Here is a 19,463-nt window from a genome sequence, read left to right as displayed (position 1 = left end):
GGAAGATCTGACTCCTTGACTGTTGCATACTAAAGTCCCAGAATAGCTAAAGCCCCCACCCCTGACCAGGTCCTGGTCCCCCCTGACATGTGACAGAAAGCTCCAACACTGGGTAAAGTCCTGAATGGAAGATCTGACTCCCTGATGGGTTAAGAGGACTCACACCACTTACTCTAAGGTGGGTTTCCTTGTTTCCTTTTTTCTTTCTTTTCCATACCTTCTTCTGTTTTCCCATGTATTAGGAACATCCCCTATTTTTTGGTTTCACATTCCAGTGTTTTTTAAAATCACTTTTATTTACTTTCCATTGCCATTTCTCAAAACTTCTGCTTCTCTTTTTATTGTTTCCTCATCTTAAAATAACACTATTAACATTTCTTCAGCTTTAATTATGCATATATTTTTACATTCTTTTTTTTACTCATATTCTCCTTTTTTCTTCAGTAATTTCTTTTTCTATGATATAAAATATAACATAAAATATACCACTTTAAACATTCTTAAGTGCAGTTTCAGTGGCAGGGAGTACATCTATGCTGCTGTGCGGCCGTCCCCACAGCTTTAATTATGCATATATTTTTACATTCTTTTTTTTACTCATATTCTCCTTTTTTCTTCAGTAATTTCTTTTTCTATGATATAAAATATAACATAAAATATACCACTTTAAACATTCTTAAGTGCAGTTTCAGTGGCAGGAAGTACATCTATGCTGCTGTGCGGCCGTCCCCACCACCCGTTTCCAGAGCTTTCTCATCTTCCCAAACTGAACTCTGTGCCTGTTAAATAGTCACTCACCCTAACTTTTATGATCACATCCTTTATTCCTTTCTTTTGTGTGTTTTTAACTGACCACCCGTTTCCAGAGCTTTCTCATCTTCCCAAACTGAACTCTGTGCCTGTTAAACAGTCACTCACCCTAACTTTTATGATCACATCCTTTATTCCTTTCTTTTGTGTGTTTTTAACTTATATTTTGAATGGTGTGTTTTTTATTGCCCTATCTTAAATTTTATTTTTCTTACTTTTTATTTTCTCCCATAACTTTTCCCTCCTGCTTCTCTCTTAATCCTTGTTGTTTACTTTTCAGGCTTTCATGTCTCTGCACCTCACACACACAGCAGCCTGTGCATACACTGTAGCCCATCTTCTGAGAATGCTGTTACCAAGGAGATGGGCTTACACTACCAGCTCCTTGCCCAAGAAGAAGGTTGTTAATTTCAGACTCTCAGGAAGCCCCTGAAGCCAACCAGGCTGCCTCACGCACCTGGAGTAGACAGCTTCTCCTCGACAATACCCAAGGATCGCAGCTGTCTCAGGATAGATGGCCTCATATTTCAGGAGATGCCGCTTCAGAGCATACAGAGGATGGTTCTTATATAAGCCAATAGCAGTGGGCAAAGGCTGGTCCAGGTGCTTTGCGTGAAACTGCAAAGGCCAGACAGAGAATGTTGAGCATGTTATTTGGAGAGGAAGTGAGGTATGAGGTAGACAATCCTTAGACTAACTTGCTCTGACAACAGATGATGGAGCCCAGGCTTCATGAACACTAATGACTTTGTAACACTGCACCTGTAGCTCTGACTATTAAGTAGGTTTTAGGTCAATCAAAAGGTATGAAAAATCATGTAATTCTGTGGCTTGTGGCAACTTCAGAAAATCACCTAACCAAATTCCAACCCTCAGACACCTTAATCAGCCCTAGCAGATCAGTGCTTGTTCTATTAAAGATTTTCAAGGAAGAAAAACATACAGCTTTCTTCAGTAAGAAGGCCTTATCTCCAAGTGACATCACTATTCTACAGTGTGGGCTTACCTGACTCTGCTCTCACAGGAAACTGAAATGAGCTGTTCACACTCTGCAGCTTTTCTCTTAGTCCAATATAATAAGCAGGTGTTCTCTGTGCACTTCTCTAAGGATTCTGACTTCTCAGCAGACAATTCCACTGCTGTAATTCATATCCTACTCACCAAGCTCTCCCAAGCTTTCCCTTAGTATCTCTTCAGAAACTCCAGTAGATGAGGAAGGACTGGTACTGTGGAGCAGCCGAGAGTAGGAGAGGATTTTCTGCATTCAGCTTCCACTGATTCTTTAATTAGGTTAGTTACAATACCTTAAACGCAGGAATAATTACGCAGGAAATACCTGCGTAATTCCCACTTAACCTATCATTACTCAATAAAATGAATCAAGAACACCCCAGAGTAAACTCTCAATATGGGATGAACTGCACTGCTATGGCAAATGATAAATGACCCCACACTTTGCCTATCCTGAGTAACTGGAAATAAATCTTTGCCAAACCTGGGCATGCTCCTGTGTAGAAATACTGACCTACTCCCGACATCACACCCACCAGACACTAGCAGCTCAGTACTCTTCCTGGTGTCAGTGTTGGTTCTAGGACCAAATGACACAGCTGTGTTATGTTTTAGAAGTTCCTGCTTCCTGATGTGCCTTCTCAATAGACTGAAGGTATTTCCTCATTCCACGTCCCTTTCTTCCCAGGAGACAAGCGTTCTACATGTGTGAGGTGTGTTTGTGTACATGTGCACACAACAGGAAGGGGGGTAAAAGTACATCGATGAGTTACTTCTTCCTTCACATAGTTCCAGTTATATGACTTGCTTACTTTAATGCTCCAAATTTATAACTGGACAATAACTAAAAGTACACAGGCCTCAAAGCCCCATAGACCTGGGTCCAAACACCAAGTCAGTTAATCTCTCGGCTCTGCAACTTTTTACAAATAAAATTAAGGCAATAATACCCCCACTTTATAGTGCTGTGGTAATTAAATGAGGTAACACACTAACAACATCTAACACAGTGCAGGACATATATAAGGTGCTCAAAAATGGCAATAATGTTAATAACCTGACTGGGTCTTCGAGCCCCTGGCAGCCAAGGCCTTACCTCCAAGTCTTCTTTCTTCTCCCTTTCCATAAATGGGCTCTGGTATGGTCTCAAGGTTTCGGCCCACCACTCAGCATCAACCCGGACCTTTCGGGTTGCTGTCATCCAGGCTGGGTCGTACCTCTGTGTGACATCTCGGACCCAGCCATCACTGTCAATGCCCACTACATAGGTCATGGGCTTGGTGGCATACCTGTAACAGGTCAGAGGCTGGCCCACCACGCCGTGCACACAGTCCACACACACCCACTTCTCCTCGGGCTCACAGAACACCTCCAGCCACTGGTCAACACCTGCCGCCGCTTTCCCTCTTCCTGCCTCCTCAATGTCACTGGAAATGTTCTTGCCTCTCTTACTGCTTGAAGAGCTTGAGGATGCTGCTGAAATGCATGGGTGTTTACGGTGATTTCCACGTTGGGTCTTAGAGTCACTCTTGGACCCAGCCTTGGTCCTTTGAGGAGCTGGGGCCATCTTCTGCCTTGAAAGACCAGGTTCAGAACTCTCATCAGAGGAATCATAGGCTTCCCCACTGGAGAGCTCAAAGTTAGAGCCACTGCCGGCCTCATCACTGCCACTCTCCTCTTTATAAGACACCCTGGAGGCCACCCGCCGCTCCCGGCCACGCGGCAGTTTCCGAGTTTCCTCCTCCTGCTCTCCCCACCTGCCCTCTTCTTCCTCACTGGAGGAGGGATCCCTCCGTTTCTTTCTGCCTGAAGCTGCCTTGCTCTTCTTTCCTTTAACACTTGGATTGTCAGTGCCCTTAGAAAAGGTTTCTTCTTGTTTGGGTCCTTTGCTAGTCTTTGGTTTGGTGTGTTTTTCTGGAACTTGGGTAGAAGTTTCTGAAGAGCATCCAGAACCCCCTGTGAATTTCTCCTTGGAAGGTTTCTTTCCCTTAAACAGAGTAAGAAAAAAATTTTTTTTTGCTAGTGATCTAATAGGGATCCTGTAATCTAATAGGATTAAGTCACTGGCTAGAAAACCAGTATGACAAGACATCCCCAGCTCATCAGTGATTTACTAGTTTTCCTGTAGGGTTGTATGAAAGTATTAACTAAAATCAGTAGCACCTAATATAATGCTGCAATATAATTCTTTTCACCCTAATTATAGAGCAGAGCAAAGAGCATGAGATTTGAAAACAGACAAACCTGAGTTTGAATTCCGTTTCTATCTATTTGTTATGTGACTCAGGTAAATTATTTAACCTCCGAGTCTCAGTTTCCTTAGTAATATCGACCTTGCACATATGCATTTTGCAAACCAAATGCTTACATTTACATTTACATTTACAGTAATATAATGACTTAATACATTTGCAGTTTTAATAATACAGAGATTATTAAACTTCTAGACCATCAGGCTTCAGACAATGCAAACACCCCAATGAATACAGCATTTAGCCTCCTTCCTGGAGCATCTCAAAATTCAGTCCTTCACGCATTAACACCCCACATTGCTAATGAGCAAAGGGACCATTCTACCCATTTTGCAGAACAGGAACTAAAGCACCACGGAGCCAAGAGCTCTCTCTGTGTGCACCCAAAGCTCAGGTTGCTAGTTACCCACTCTGTGCAAGGCAGGCTCACAAGAACCCATGCTCCATGAATGCCAGCTCTTGAAAACGTAAGGGTGACCAACTTTTTTTTTTAAGTTTGATAACGTCTCACTCCTTCCTGATCAACTGCTGCTTTTCTCTGGAAGCCCTAAGAAGCTCACCTTTGCTGCTGATGACCTCAGTGGAATTGGCTGTAGAGACAAGACCAGTCGGGTCAAGAGCTGCAAAGCCCGGAGAATCAGTAAAAATATCTATGATGAAAAGGAATAAAATATTTATCCTAAGAAAATAATTAAGGATTTAATTAGTTCAGTGTTGTTGCTGTGGTGCGTGTTTATAAGCAAAAGTTGGAAACAACCAAACTGTCTAATAACAGGAGACTCAAACCCTCAACATTATTAGAAATGATGCTGCAAAGATTATCTTTATAGAAAATGGAAAAATGGGCCTACCCCGTGGCTCACTCGGGAGAGTGCAGCGCTGGGAGCGCAGCGGTGCTTCTGCTGCGGGTTCGGATCCTATATAGGGATGGCTGGTGCGCTCACTGGCTGAGCGCGGTGCGGGCGACACCAAGCCAAGGGTTGCGGTCCCCTTACTGGTCAAAAAGGCAAAAAAAGAAAATGGAAAAATGGGCCTGCCCCGTGGCTCACTCGGGAGAGTGCAGCGCTGGGAGCGCAGCGGTGCTTCCGCCGCGGGTTCGGATCCTATATAGGGATGGCTGGTGCGCTCACTGGCTGAGCGCGGTGCGGGCGACACCAAGCCAAGGGTTGCGATCCCCTTACTGGTCAAAAAGGCAAAAAAAGAAAATGGAAAAATGTTCGATATATTAAAGGAGGAGAGAAGTTTTTCTTAAAAAAAATGTGATTACACTTTTGTAAGAAAAATTACATATAAATATAGACATACATGTATATTTGAAAAAGGACCTATATACTGAGTTATGGGTATTAATAGGATTTTTCTTTTTTATCTGTTTAGCTATCTTCTGACTGTTCTGTATTCAACATGTATTATATTTGTGATTAAAATAAAATAATAAAAGAGTACCACTTTGGGAAGAAAATGTAAAAAATATTACCAGATCACCTAAGTCTGTTCCCCATTCTCCATTTCCTCCACACTGAATCTTTCAACTGAAGGCTGTAGCTCTAAAAATTTTAGTAACTTATGAGGATGGGAGCCTCCTGGGGGAAATTAACCTCCAAAAGCAACAGGGATAATGTCCTTGAGTAAGGTCTTCTTACACAGATCTCCAGGTTCCAACCTTTCTCATTAATAGCTGTAATACCCTTGTGAGAAAGTCAGAGGTAAAATCAGAAATAGGAAGTCAGGTTTTTTTTTTTTTTTTAAAGATGACCGGTAGGGGCATCCTAACCCTTGGCTTGGTGTTGTCAGCACCACGCTCACCCAGTGGGCTAACTGGCCATCCCTATATGGGATCCGAACTCGTGGCCTTGGTGTTATCAGCACCGCACTCTCCCGAGTGAGCCACGGGCCGACCCCAGGAAGTCAGGTTTTCTGTGAGAAACCATGTTATGATGAGAAAAATAATTATTTTTGCCTTGTTTCTTCTGGAGTTAAAAACTTCAAAAAGTGTCAAGGTCATGAAAGACAAGGAAAGACCAAGAAACCGTCACAGATTGGAGGAAACTAAGGAGACGTGACAACTAACTTCAATATAGTATCCTGGATTGAATCCTGGCATAGAAAAAGGATATTAGTGTAAAAACTTGGAAAATCCAAATAATGTTTGTAGTTTAGTTGATAGTGTTGTACCAATCTAATTTCTTAGTTTTTTGGCACATAGCATGGCACAGGAGCACAGGTCTAGAAGTCTGGATGACTGCATATTCACCACTAGCTGAGTGACTTCTCAAACTTTATCTATAATAACCCTGCTTGATCTTCCTCACAGGACTTTAAATATAATTAAATAAGATAATGTATGTGATAGTACTCTGGAAACAGTCTAGTGCTACCCCAGCATACATGGTCACCACCTTTAACAAGTAATCTTTCCCTTACCAGCCAGCTGCCAAAAAGAAAACAAAACAAAACAAAAAACAAGAAATCTATCAATGTATATTGCTAAGGGAAGGGAAAAATCAGGTTACTTATCTGTATGATCCCTACACCAACAAATTAGATAGCCTAGATGAAATAAACAAATTCCTAGAAACATACAAATTACCAAATCTGGCTCAAGAAGAAAGAGAGAAATCTGAACAAATCTGTAACAATAGATTGAATCAGAAATCAAAAACCTCCCTGCCAAACATTTAAAGAAGAATGAACACCAGTCTATCTTAAACTCTTGTAAACAACAGAAAAAGAGGAAACACTTTCTAACTCATTCTATGAAGCCAGCATTACCCTGATATCAAAGCCAGATAAAGACATCACAAAAATAGAAAACCACAGACCAATATCTCATGAATACAAAATATTAGCAAACCAAATTCAAAGCACATTAAAAGGGTTGCCCAATATGACCAAGTAGGACTTATCCCAGGAATGCAAGGGTGGTTCGACATAAGAAAATCAAACAATGTATTGCCCCACGTTCATAAAAGGAAGGAAAGAAAAACCACAGGATCATGTCAATCAACACAGAAAAAGTATTGACAAAATCCAACAGGCTTTTGTGACAAAAACACTCAAAACTAGGAATAAAGGGAACTTACTCAACACATTAAAGAGCATTTATGAAAACCCACAGCTACCATGATACTTAATGGTAAAAGATTGAAAGCCTTTCCACCTAAGATCAGGAACAAGACAAGATGACCGCTTTCACCACTGCTAATCAACACTGTACCTGAAGTCCTTAGCCAGAGCAATTACGCAAGAAAAAGAAATGAAAGGTATACAAACTGGAAAGGAAGAACCAAAGTTATCTCTATTCATTGATGACATGATCCTATATTCAGAAAATCCCAAAGAATACACGAGAAAGCTACTAGATCTAATAAACGAATTCGACAATGTTGCAGGGTATAAAACCAACACAAAATATCAGTTGTTTCTATATCCCTGCAATGAACAATGTAAACAGGAAATTAAGAAATCGATACCGGAAATTGCCACAAGGGTTTCCGGTCAAGATGGCAGAATAGATGGTCCCCAGCATCACTCTATCCCACAAATCAACCAATTTACAACTACTGAAAAGCAACAACAGCCAAGATGGGGCCACTAGAGCTCAGGGGAAGAGGAGGAGAGACCTACGGAGTTCATGAAGGTGGGAGAAGCCACGATGAGAGAAAGAAAAATTGGACTTTGCTAAAATTAAAAACTTTTGTGCATGGAGCAGGAGCTGGCAAAAAGCCACAGCTGTGCCTTTCGGATGAAGTTGCTTAGAGGCAGCAGGGGAGAAGAGGGCCTTGGTGGCCCCCAGGCCAGCAGTACCACCAACAGGGTTCCTGTGGACCCACAAAGGACCAAGGAGCCACAACAACTGAAAAAAAGGAGCCACTCAGAGGATAGTGAGTCATCGCAAGGGACCGGAGCACAGCCCGTCCCATGGGAAGTGTTTGCAGCATGGGTGGTGGGGGAGACGGGCCCACTGGGGGAATACTGGGACACAGCAAGGACAGCTGATCTGCCCCCCAATCAATGCAGAACCACCCAGAGGAGACTGGTCAGGAATATAGAATTGCAAGGGCTGCAGTTTGATGAAGACTCAGGCCCAGACCAGTGTTTCTATACAACCCAGGTGCATCAAATTTCACCAGCTCCAGAAGTGCCTATAAAGTCAAATGTTAAAACCTGAGCTGCACAAAAAGCCTTCCCCAGGGAATCAGCAGTAAAGCAGCAATTTAGCCCAACCACAGAGCTCAAGTACTGGTCCCCACAGGAAATTCCCCCATTTTAGAAGTAAGCAAAGGACAACAAATTAGTTCCAGTGCAGAGTTTAAGTGGTGGGAACAGCAAATAATCCAACACAGAACTGAAAGAAAAAATAAAGTACCCACAACCGGAGAAGAAGTTTTATAACTAGTAAAGGTCTCATTTCACCAAAGAACACTTATAACACCTAGAAGGACTGGAAGTCCCCTGGGCTACCAAGCCAGGAAGTGGGGAGAGCCAGGGACTCAGCCATGCCCCCCAACACCCACAGTCCTGAGGATGGGGGCCTCGGCCACACACCCCTGACAAGTGCAACCAGCCCAGTGACAACCACAGTGAAGCCACAGGAGGTGCCCCAGGCTCTCCTGAGCCAGGGCAGCTTGGGGCTGAGGGCCTTGACCACACCCCCCCAGCACAAGCAACCAGCCCAGCGACAACCACCGAGCTGCTGCTTGAGGTGCCGCAGGCTCTCCTGAGCTGGGGCAGCAGGGGGCTGATGGTCTCGACCATGCCACTTGCCATGCTCAATCAGATTCAGATCAGTGACAACCAACAAGCCTCAGCAAGAAGGGCCCCAGCTTTCTGAGCTGGGCTGGTGGGGGGCAAAGGCTATTGCCACAGTCCCTTGGCATCTGCACCCAGCTTGGCAACAACCAAGCCACCACTGGAAGCCCACCAGTCTCCCCTGTGAGAATGTGGGGGGTGCCACAGGCTTCAATCCCACCCCTCCTCCTTTCTCCTTCTTCCATCCCATTTCCTTCCCCTTTCCCCTCTCCCTCCCAATTCCTCTACAACAATATCATAGAATGTAAAAAAATCCCCTCTCCCTCCCAATTCCTCTACAACAATATCATAGAATGTAAAAATAATAAAATCAAAAAAAAAAGCAATACCTTTATAATAGTATCAAAAAGACTAAAATACCTAAGAAAAAACTTAAAATCAAAAAAAAAAAGCAATACCTTTATAATAGTATCAAAAAGACTAAAATACCTAAGAAAAAACTTGAGGTGAAAAATGTGTACAATAAAAACTACAAAACACAGCTGAAAGAGTAAGACACAAATAAAAGACATCTGTGTTTACTGATTAGAAGACTTAATGTTGTCCAGATGGCAATACTACCCAAAGTGATCTATAGATTCAATGCAATCCCTATCAAAATTCCAACAACTTTTTTTGTAGAAATGGAAAAGCAAACCATCAAATTCATAAGGAATTACAAGGGGCCCCAAATAGCCAAAGCAATACTGCAAATGAAGGTCAAAGTTACACTCACACTTCCTGATTTCAAAATGTACTACAAAGCCACAGTAATCAAAACAGTACGGTACTAGAATAAGGATAGACATGTAGACCAATGGAAAAGAACTAAGAAGCCAGAAATTAACCCATACGTTTATGACCAGTTGATTTTTGACAAGGGGGCCAAGACTATTCAATCTCCATTAAAAAAATAGCCTCTTCAACAAATAGTGAAATACAACAAATACAATGAATACAAATAGTTGAAAGAATAGTCTGATCAACAAATAGTGCTGGAACAACTGGATATCCACATGGAAAAGAATGAAACTGAACACCTGCCTCGCATCATAACAAACATTAACTCACAATGAATGAAAGAAAGACCTAAACATAAGAGCAAAAACCATAAAACTTTTAGAAGAAAACATGTGAGTCTGTCTTCATTACCTTGGATTTAGCAATGGATTCTTAGATATGACACCAAAAGCACAAAAAACAAAAGAAAAATAGGTAACTTGGACTTTGCTAAAATTAAAAACTTTTGTGCATCAAAGGACTTTATCAAGAAAGTTAACAGACAACCTACAGAATGGGAAAAATGTTTGCAAGGCATATATCTGATAGGTGACTAACATCCAGAATATATAAGGAGCTCTTATAATTCAACAACAAAAATCTAATTTGAAAATGGGCAAAGGACTTGAATAGACATTTCTTCAAAGATATACAAATGGCCAACGAGCACACGAAAAGACACTCATCATCTTTAGTCACTGGGGAAATACAAATCAAAACCAAAATGACATACCACTTGCCACCCATTAGAATGGCTTTAACCAAAAAACTGCAAAATAACAAGTGTTGGTGAGAATTTGAAGGAACTGGTACCTTTATACACTACTTGTGGTGATGTAAGATGGTGTAGGAGCTGTAGAAAACGGTTTGGCAATTCTGCAACAAGTGAAACACAGAATATACCATATAAACCAACAATTTCACTCCTAGGTACATACCCAAAAGAACTGAAAACAGGTACTCAAATAAACATATATGTACACACATGGAATTAGCAGCACTCTGCACAATAGCCAAAAGGTGGAAACAACCTCAGTGTCTATCAATGGACGAATGGATCAAAAAAATGCAGTCAACGGAATGTTATTCAGCCATAAGAAAGGATGAAACATTGATATTTGCTGCAATGCAGATGAAACTTAAAAACATCATGCTAAGCAAAAGACACAGACACAAGAGGCAACATGTTGTATGATTTGTTTTCTATGAAATATGTGGAAAAAGTAAATCCACAGCAACCAGAAGCAGACTGGCAGGTGCCACGTGTGGGGGGAGAGGGGGTTAGTAAAGAGATGTTTAATGGGTATACACAGGGTCTCCCTTGAGGGTGATACAAATGTTTTAGGAACAGAGGTGGCAGTAGCACAATACTGCAAATGTACTAAATGGTCACTGAATTATACCCTTTTTAAAAAACTGTATGATCCCATTTCTGCTTTTAAAAAAAAAATCAAAAAACAAATACATATATACACAAATACGTAGGAAAAGAGTCTGGGAGGATAATACTAAAATATTAATATTTTCTCTGGGTGGTGATATTATAATTTAACTATTGGCCATGCCAGATATCCTAGACTTTTTAAAGCCAAATCAGAAGAAGAGAAATGAAGATGGCAGCCATTTGGCCTCTACATAGCAAAAGTCTGGTCACTCTCTCCAAACAAACAGGGACTCTGGGGTTCCCAAATATAAGTGTACGGAATAATAGGAATACTCTAGGGATAAAATCACATTTCCCATCTCTATTTTTGCTTTATTCAGATAGAGCTTACCATTGGGTACCTGCAGGTGTTTGATAAAGCCTGTCCGTCCATAAAAACATTTCGCCACCACGATTCCTTTCTATGGACAGAACCCTACTCACTGCAGCTGCCTGCCAGTGTCATCACCCAAATGTGAGGTATAGAAACGAGCTCTCAAGGATTTCAGCATCCAATCTGAAAAAACATCTCCTTGGGGCTTCTGAACACAATACTTGAATAATTAATGAAAACATCTCTAGTGCATATGACCAAAACCTATGTGCTTCAGTACACCAGGACAGCAAGTAATAGAAAGAGAAGAGTGCAGGACTTTGACTCAGACTCTGATCCCATTCTTGACTCCAATGCTCGCCAAATGAGTGACCTTAGGGACATTATTTAGCTACTCTAAGCTTCAGTACCTATAGAGGTTGTCAAGAGGACTGGAGATAATGAATGTGAAACACCTGGAATAGTGTTTGGCACATGACTGCCATCGTTATTAGTTAGCAGTACTAATAAAATAATGTAGTGCTACCAGAGGAATCACTTACATGGACGAGTTCTCCCTCATCTCGTGCAGAATAAATGGCAAATCTCCTTTCCAATGTGGTCTGGAGGCTGTCTTGCTCATTGACTGAAAGGTCTGCATTAACTGTAAATGTTCCGATGAACCTGGGGAGAAACCAGGCATCCCCTTGTGTCACAGGCCAGGGCAAAGGGGAATTTCCATTCTTTTACAGCCAAGAAAATCAAAAGGCGGAGTGAACTGTGAGCACATGCCTCTGTTCTCTTCTTCCCCGCCTATCTGGCTAACTCCTCTCATCACTGAAGACCCAGCTCATACTTCACCTCCTTGGGGAGCCTTCTCAGGCCCTCCAGCTGAGATAAGCACCCTGCTCAGTGTGCCTGAAGTCCCCAGCACACTTCTTCCAGAGCACTCCTCACACTACCCTGGTGGGTATTTGTTTCCCTGCCAGACTGGGAGCTTTCTAGGGCAGAGATCATACCTGACATTTCTCTATCTTCAATGCCATGCCCACCGCCTGGTACATAATTACCACCTCAGGGTGGTCTGCAGAACTGACCTGAATCTAGCTCCTGAGGGAAACAAATTCTACACTCCAACTCTGCAAGGCGGGCGGAGTGCCTTACCATTTCACCAGGTTTGAGAGGTAGTAAGTGTCCACATCTCGAGGAGGCACTTTGGTGAAGCGAGTTGGGATGATGGAGAGGCCAATAGCCCTACACTCCAACTCTGCAAGGCGGGCGGAGTGCCTTACCATTTCACCAGGTTTGAGAGGTAGTAGGTGTCCACATCTCGAGGAGGCACTTTGGTGAAGCGAGTTGGGATGATGGAGAGGCCAATAGCACACAGATCTGGCTGGCTACAGATGCTATTTTGATAGAAGCCATTTGCTAGCAGGCACAAAAGGTGCACCTGCAAGAAGGGAGAGGTAGGGGCAGGCATGGAAGGAAGGCTGAAAACTAACAGCAATGATTGCTGTCAAATTAAAAGACATTTTGCTGATAGACTATGTTGCTATTTCTATACACAAGAAAGTAAAAACGCTAGCATGAGCCAATTCCCAAAGCTTTGTCTTTCACCCCCTCTTCTCTCCATGTACTCATTCCCTCAAAGAAATCATCAAAACTCAAAGCTGCAAAATACACTTCTTTTTTTAAAAGGTCTTATCTTTTAAAGATACATATGAAGGTTTCTGGATGAAATGCTACAATGTCTGAGATCTGCTCCAACAAGAGGAGAGGGAAAAGCGAGTGGGCTGAAGCACAAGCCTGGGCAGGGGCCAGGGGCTCACGGAGCTCTCTTTCCACCACTCCACGTGTGTGAGCCCAACTTCTCTGCTACAGAGCACTTGTCTGACCACAACCCCCATCAGCTGACAGAAACGACGACGTGCTGCCTTCCCTTCTCTCCCATAGCTTCATGGCATTTTCACTCCAAAATTGGTCTTCCTTCTCCCCTGCAAGAGCCTTCTTATTTCAGTCAATGGTGCTGCCTCTCTCCCCTCACTTAAGCTTCAAACCTTGAAGTCATCTTGATCTTCCCTTTCTTTTTCTCCAACACCCACCCAGAGGTGAAAGGAACACAGCTCTCTCCTTTAGTCCCCCAGGCCTCTGGGAAGTGGACATCCCATCATCTAACCTCGTCCTGTCCTTGCACCTCTAGATTTCTGTGGCACCTGCAGACAGTGTCTCTTCCATCCATCCATGCTCTCCACCCATCACTACCCTCTCTGGAGGCCCGCCGCCCATCAGAGGAAAATCAAAGGCCTCCCTTCCCTCACTCCCCACCACTCTCTAACACATATACCCTCCACACATGCAGACAAGCTGGCCGGCCTACCATCCCTCCACAGTTCAGCTACGGCAGTCTTCCCAGCCCTCGCCCCTTTCTCCTAGACCCAGTGCCAGCCCTTTCTCCCAAATAAAGCCTTCCGCAGCAGTTCAGCCCCACACCGGTCTCTTTCATTGTTCTAAGCACAGTCTTGAATTTCTCTGTTTTGCAGTCTTTCTTGTTCCATCTGTGAGATCACGTGAGATCATGGCTGACAGAAGAGATGGATGGCGAGGACTGGTTGCTTGGCCCTTGCTGCATGCCAGGCACTCTGCTGCAAGTGACCTTACATATAGCATTTACTTGATCCTCACAACCCCCCTGAGGTGAACACTATGATGACCCCACCTCACAAATGAGGAAACAAAGGCTCAGAGAGAGTAAGAAACTTGCCAAGGTGACACAGTGAGCAGCAGAGCCAGAAGTTAAGTCTAGGTCTGACTGAGAACCCAAGTTCTCTCCACTGAAGAGGAATCCCTTCATTTCCCAGCACTCCTCGCCCTTACCTTATGAGTGTCCTCATGGACTTCTTTATTGAAACGCTTCATCAACCTCCGAAGATGTGTCTCAAACTCCATTTTCATCCTCTCGCTGCAACACACAGTGAAAAATCCAAGAATGAAGCAGGAAACTGAAACAGACCTCACCCCCTGTCAATTCCTTCTATTCCTAAGGACATGTGAGTCACTCTCTCTGTTTTCCTACACAGGGCTGCACTGCTCAAGCAGATGTGAAAGCCAGCTATTTTCCACATACTTTTCTGCTCCTTCTCAACTGCAAACCTTGGCTCAGGACATTCTATATATCCAGATTATTGTTCTCTCATCCAGCACCAAATCACGCTCACTGCCTCCAGGATATCTTCTCTGACTGACCTCCCAGCTACTGACTCGCTCTTTAGCAACCACTACCTTTCTGTTAAATTAATGCAGTCATTATATGATGCCGTTCTAATGTAAAATCTTTTTAAAGTCAATTTTCAAGAAAACGTGACACTTCCTGAATGACTTCTATTATTTCCCTCCTCTGTACCTAATAATGTGCCCATCACACGGTGATAGTCATTAACCAAGTAACTACCAGGCACTGTGCTCCACACTCCTAAGTCATTGGAGCCTGCAGAGGTACTGGGTGTCTGGGATGAATGGGGCTCCCCACAATGGTGGGCATCACCTCAAGTCCTGCAGTATGATGTGGTGGGAAAAGCATCAGTGCTGAGTCACATGTCAAGGATTTAGATCTTGGCTCCTCACTGACTGGCCAAGTGACTCCTCAAATGTGACATATCCTCTCTGAGCCTCTAACTCATCTGTAATACTCTCTAAGGATTGGTAAGATAATGAATGACCTGCTCAGTCCTTGGTACAGAGAAGTTCCCTCTCCCCATCTACTGCCCTAACCAAGACACAAAGGCGCCTCTATCAAGTCTCTAAAGGTACATCAAAGGCCCTCTCATCCGAGGTTCCTGACCACTCTGATACTCAGCCATGGTCCACTATGTGTTTCTCAAAAGTTTCCATGAAGTAGCAGCTGTTGCCCACTTACGTGACAGGAACTTAGAAGCCAGGGCCTAATCTTACCTTCTTTCTCTTGTTTTTGCCTGCTCCGGTGTTTCGATTTCTATCTCCACTGGCTTCACAGGCAGAACAGATTGAGAGAAGGCTGCATTTTCTCTGGTCTCACCCAGCACAGGCTCACTAAGTTCTACCAACAATAATGTTTAAGGAGCAATAATCGTAATCGTAATAATAATAACTATTATTATTATAGCTACCATACTGAGCAAAATCGAGGTTATGCTGGGAAGAAGGAAGTGAGGATCAGATGTGAGGTAAACCCCCTGCGGAAACCACCACGCCCATGATGCTCTGAGTCCCTACAACACGCCAGGCGCTGAGCTAAGCGTTTTGCATTCTTTTGTCTAATTTAACCCACACAACAACCCAGAGAAATAGTCTTTAGATGAGTAAACTAAAGTATAGAGATATGAGTTGATTAGACAGAGACTCCTACCATCAAAGAGCTGATGCTCATGCATGTGCTCTAGGAGATTCTTTTTCCAAAAAAAATTTGCCAAAAAAGAACAATCTCCTATTCTCAATATTCTACAATAACACTTATCACAATTTGCTTTGTATAGAGTCATGACTTAGGTGTTTTTCACTCTCAATTGTAAACTTGTAAGTGACAAAGAAAACATCTTTTCCATCTCTTTACTCTACATCGCTTGTAAATGCAAAGTGAAATGAACCAAACTTGCTGAACTGGATCTAACTATGAACTTGACAGAGTTTGGATGTGTTGTCCCCCCAAAACTCATGTGGAAATCTGATCCCTAATGTGGCAGTGTTGGGAGCTGTTTGAGTCATGGGAGCGGATCCCTCATGAATGGATTAATGCTCTCCCTGGGGTAGGAGTAGCGAAAGAGTTCTCACTCTATTAGTTCCCATGAGAGCTGGCTGTTTAAAAGACCCTGGCACCTCCCCCCTCTCTCTTTCTTGCTTCCTCTTGCCATGTGATCTGCTTATACCCACCAGCTACCTGCCACTTCTTGCCATGAAGAGAAGCAGCCTGAGGCCTGTGCCAGATGCAGCTGTCCCAGAATCGTAAGCCAAATAAACCTCTGTTCTTTATAAACTACCCAGTCTCAGGTATTTCTGATATAGTAACACAAAACAGACTAATACAGTGAGTATATGATGCCCTAAGCCCACTACATTTGCAAACTTTTTTTGCCAACAACAATCCTAAAGCCTGAACTGTGCATGGTTCACAGTTAGCATTCAGTGTTTACAGAACATTACCAGTGAAAGCAGTCAGAGAGGTGAGGATACCCGCACAAGGTTAAGTTACTTGCTCACACAGCTATGTAAGTGGTAAAGCTGGGCTCTGAACCCAGGTCTAACTACTGTCAAAGCCTGTGCCCTTTCCAGTAGATGATGCCACCTCTCCTATGAACAGAGGGTCACTGCTCATTGACAGTCACCAGAAGAAGACAATGTACAACCTTCTTTGGTAACCTGCATGAATTTTTCCTTACATCAAAAGCAAGTCCCTAATACAACCTCATCTTTGGTCTTATTAGTTTCAAAAGACAACAGTTTTGCAATAATGATGTGAGTCCTAAAGGAATCAAACAGAAAACAAAATCAAACAATTCTGATGACAAAAAAGTTTCACCTTCGACCTCTTCCCAATCATCTTCACTTTCTTCATCGCTGCCCTTGTCCACAGCAGCCTCCCTGTTTGGACGGTGTGCCTTCTTAAGGTCATTTGGCAAGTCCCTATGTAAAGATCACAGGAAGGAAGATGAGGAAGGCTCAGAAATCCTAGTGTTACATCCAAGCTTAACAGAACTTAAAAGGCCCCTCTTTCTATTTATTCTGAACCTTTTGCAATTATTTAAAGATGATTAGTGAGCTCTGAGCTTCATTTCCTCTATCAGGATGGGTCACAAAATCTCATCAAGACATGCTCTGATCATCAGTCTAATTAATACTAGAGGTGCTGTCAAAATAGAAAGAACACTATTAATGTACAACATAGAGCTGTGTAAAGGAAAGCATACTTCTGCCTGGAAATGGTAAGGGAAAAGTGAGAAGAAACCACAATAATAATGTGAGTTCCAAAAGTACAAGTTGTGATATCTATGTGTACATACGTACAGTGGGAGGCCAGAAAGAGAAGGGAATTCACATTTGCTGATCCTCCAATGAGCAAACTCAAGTTTTTTTCCCATCTCTAAGAAATACGATACAAGGAGACAGAGGATGGTATAATTCTAACTTCAAGATGAGTGGACGGGAGAATGCAGCACTGGTAGCACCGAGGCCGCGGGTTCGGATCCTACATAGGGATGGCCAATGTGCTCACTGGCTGAGCGTGGTGCAGACCACACCATGCCAAGGGTTGAGAGCCCCTTACCAGTAAAAAAAAGATGAGTGGAGATATGACTATACACAGGTATATCATAAATAACAAAAACATGGACAGCTAGCTAGTTAAGGAGATAATTACATAGATAAGTAGCTAGCTAAACAATGGATCGAGGCTAAACTGTTGCTAATGCGTAATATATTTCTGCAAATTCACATATAAAACGTGTCTAAAGTATTGGGTTACTTTTAGCTTATGTAAACTTTGGCACTTGGTATCAAGTGAGAATATTAAATGTTTAGCACAAACATTTAAAATAACCAATCTTCAGTCTTCAGCTCTAATAATATGCACTCTCTTTTTAGCCTACAGTTTTCTCCCAACACAAAAATTTCTCCTAAGAATAAACAGCAGATATGTCTATGTGTTACGAGCTTGACCAGAGTCAACTCTCAGGTGAGAGGGGAAGGGGAAACGCCAAGCTTTCCTTGGCAGCATCCTGGTCTATCTTTGTGTAGACATTTCTGGTGAAAGAATTCAACTAAAGGGAGGCAACTGGAAGGCAGGAAGCCCAGAGGCATTCTCCGGAAAAGTCTAAGGGAAAAGGAGAAGAGATGAACTATGATGGGCAGTCTGCATGCCTTCCCGTGCTCCTTTCCAATACTCACTGCCGTCCTCTCCCAGACTACGCACTCTCCCGAACCAGCACTAGAGGTGGCTGGCAAAGCTGTCACTACAAGTAAGGGGACTGCCCCCTCTGTGCTTCCTCTTCCACCCCATCTGACTTTGTTAGGAGGCAGATAATGAGTGTTCACGAGGCTCACACTCATTGCTCACCACAAATTAACACGGAATTCACTGCAAAAATACTTGTTCGGCTTTTGCCAAATAAAAAGCCCTGCCATAGGGTATACAAACATGAACTGTGCATGGTTCCCACCCTCTAGGAGCTTACAGGGTAGTAAGCCTGGGTGTGTGGCTGGTCACAAATAACTGCAATACCAGGAGGACATGTTACAGTCTTCAGAAACACTGCAGGAAATCAGAGGAGGAAAAGGGGAAGAATCTGTGAAGACTCTGTAGAGTAGATGGCTTCTGATCTGCACCTTCAAGGTGGAAGAAAACTTTCTAGGTAGAAGGAAGAATATGAGCACATCTCAGGTATAACAAAATGCAAGAATGTGTTGAGTGAATAACAACAAGTCCAACTGGGCAGAAGTAGAGTGCACTGAGGAGAGCAGCACAGGACAAAGCTGCAAGGGCGGGTAATGGTTTGTGTGTATCTAATCCCTCTGTGGAGTAGAAAGGGCACTGGACCAGAAGTCAGAAGACCTGGGTCGCCTCCTGGTTTTCCCACCATCTAGCTGTAACCATGAATAAATCACTTTGTATAACCTGTCACTGTCTTCACATGACAAGTTTCCAGCTCTTACTGATTTGAGCTTTATCTAGGAGAGTTTACAGATCCAGTCTTTTCCACAGATCCCCGTGACAGGCAAAAAGAGCAGGTTTTATTATTCCCACTTCTCTGACAGTCCAAAACTCTTCAGCTATCTTACCTGAAATCTTTCCTGTCACTGAGGGCTTCATCCTTTATGCACATGAGGTTTTCAGACTTAACAGTCACCTTGGCCACTTTCATTTTTGCTGGACCATCTGCTGGTCTTCCAGGATCACTGCGGCCTCTCTTCCTCTTTCTTTGTGAGACTTTTGAGAGACGGCTCTTCTTTGGGGGTTTCTCTTCTTCTAAGACATCTAGATAACCACATGGAACAAGAGGTGAGAGATGACAGGAAAGGTGAAGGCAGTATGGCTTATGGGCAGGGTCATGAAAAGGCT

At 43.1% G+C, this 19,463-nt stretch overlaps 1 protein-coding gene across 1 annotated transcript in view; it reads right to left on the bottom strand.

Annotated features, from left to right (window-relative positions):
* XPC (xeroderma pigmentosum, complementation group C) overlaps positions 1-19,463 on the bottom strand; it is a 31,898-nt gene that overhangs the window by 8,606 nt on the left and 3,829 nt on the right. Inside the window, exons 2-10 of the mRNA XM_008589206.1 lie at positions 19,184-19,379; positions 16,929-17,032; positions 15,329-15,452; positions 14,255-14,339; positions 12,673-12,830; positions 11,944-12,064; positions 4,634-4,723; positions 2,918-3,808; positions 1,268-1,428 (exon numbers count right to left, since the gene is read on the bottom strand). Coding sequence (XP_008587428.1) covers positions 1,268-1,428; positions 2,918-3,808; positions 4,634-4,723; positions 11,944-12,064; positions 12,673-12,830; positions 14,255-14,339; positions 15,329-15,452; positions 16,929-17,032; positions 19,184-19,379 — 1,930 coding nt within the window. The remainder of the gene's footprint in view (positions 1-1,267; positions 1,429-2,917; positions 3,809-4,633; positions 4,724-11,943; positions 12,065-12,672; positions 12,831-14,254; positions 14,340-15,328; positions 15,453-16,928; positions 17,033-19,183; positions 19,380-19,463) is intronic.

The sequence above is a fragment of the Galeopterus variegatus genome, unplaced genomic scaffold (genome assembly GCF_000696425.1).
Source record: "Galeopterus variegatus unplaced genomic scaffold, G_variegatus-3.0.2 Scaffold5295, whole genome shotgun sequence".
Classification (NCBI taxonomy): domain Eukaryota; kingdom Metazoa; phylum Chordata; class Mammalia; order Dermoptera; family Cynocephalidae; genus Galeopterus; species Galeopterus variegatus.
This window is presented reverse-complemented; position numbering and strand designations above follow the sequence as displayed.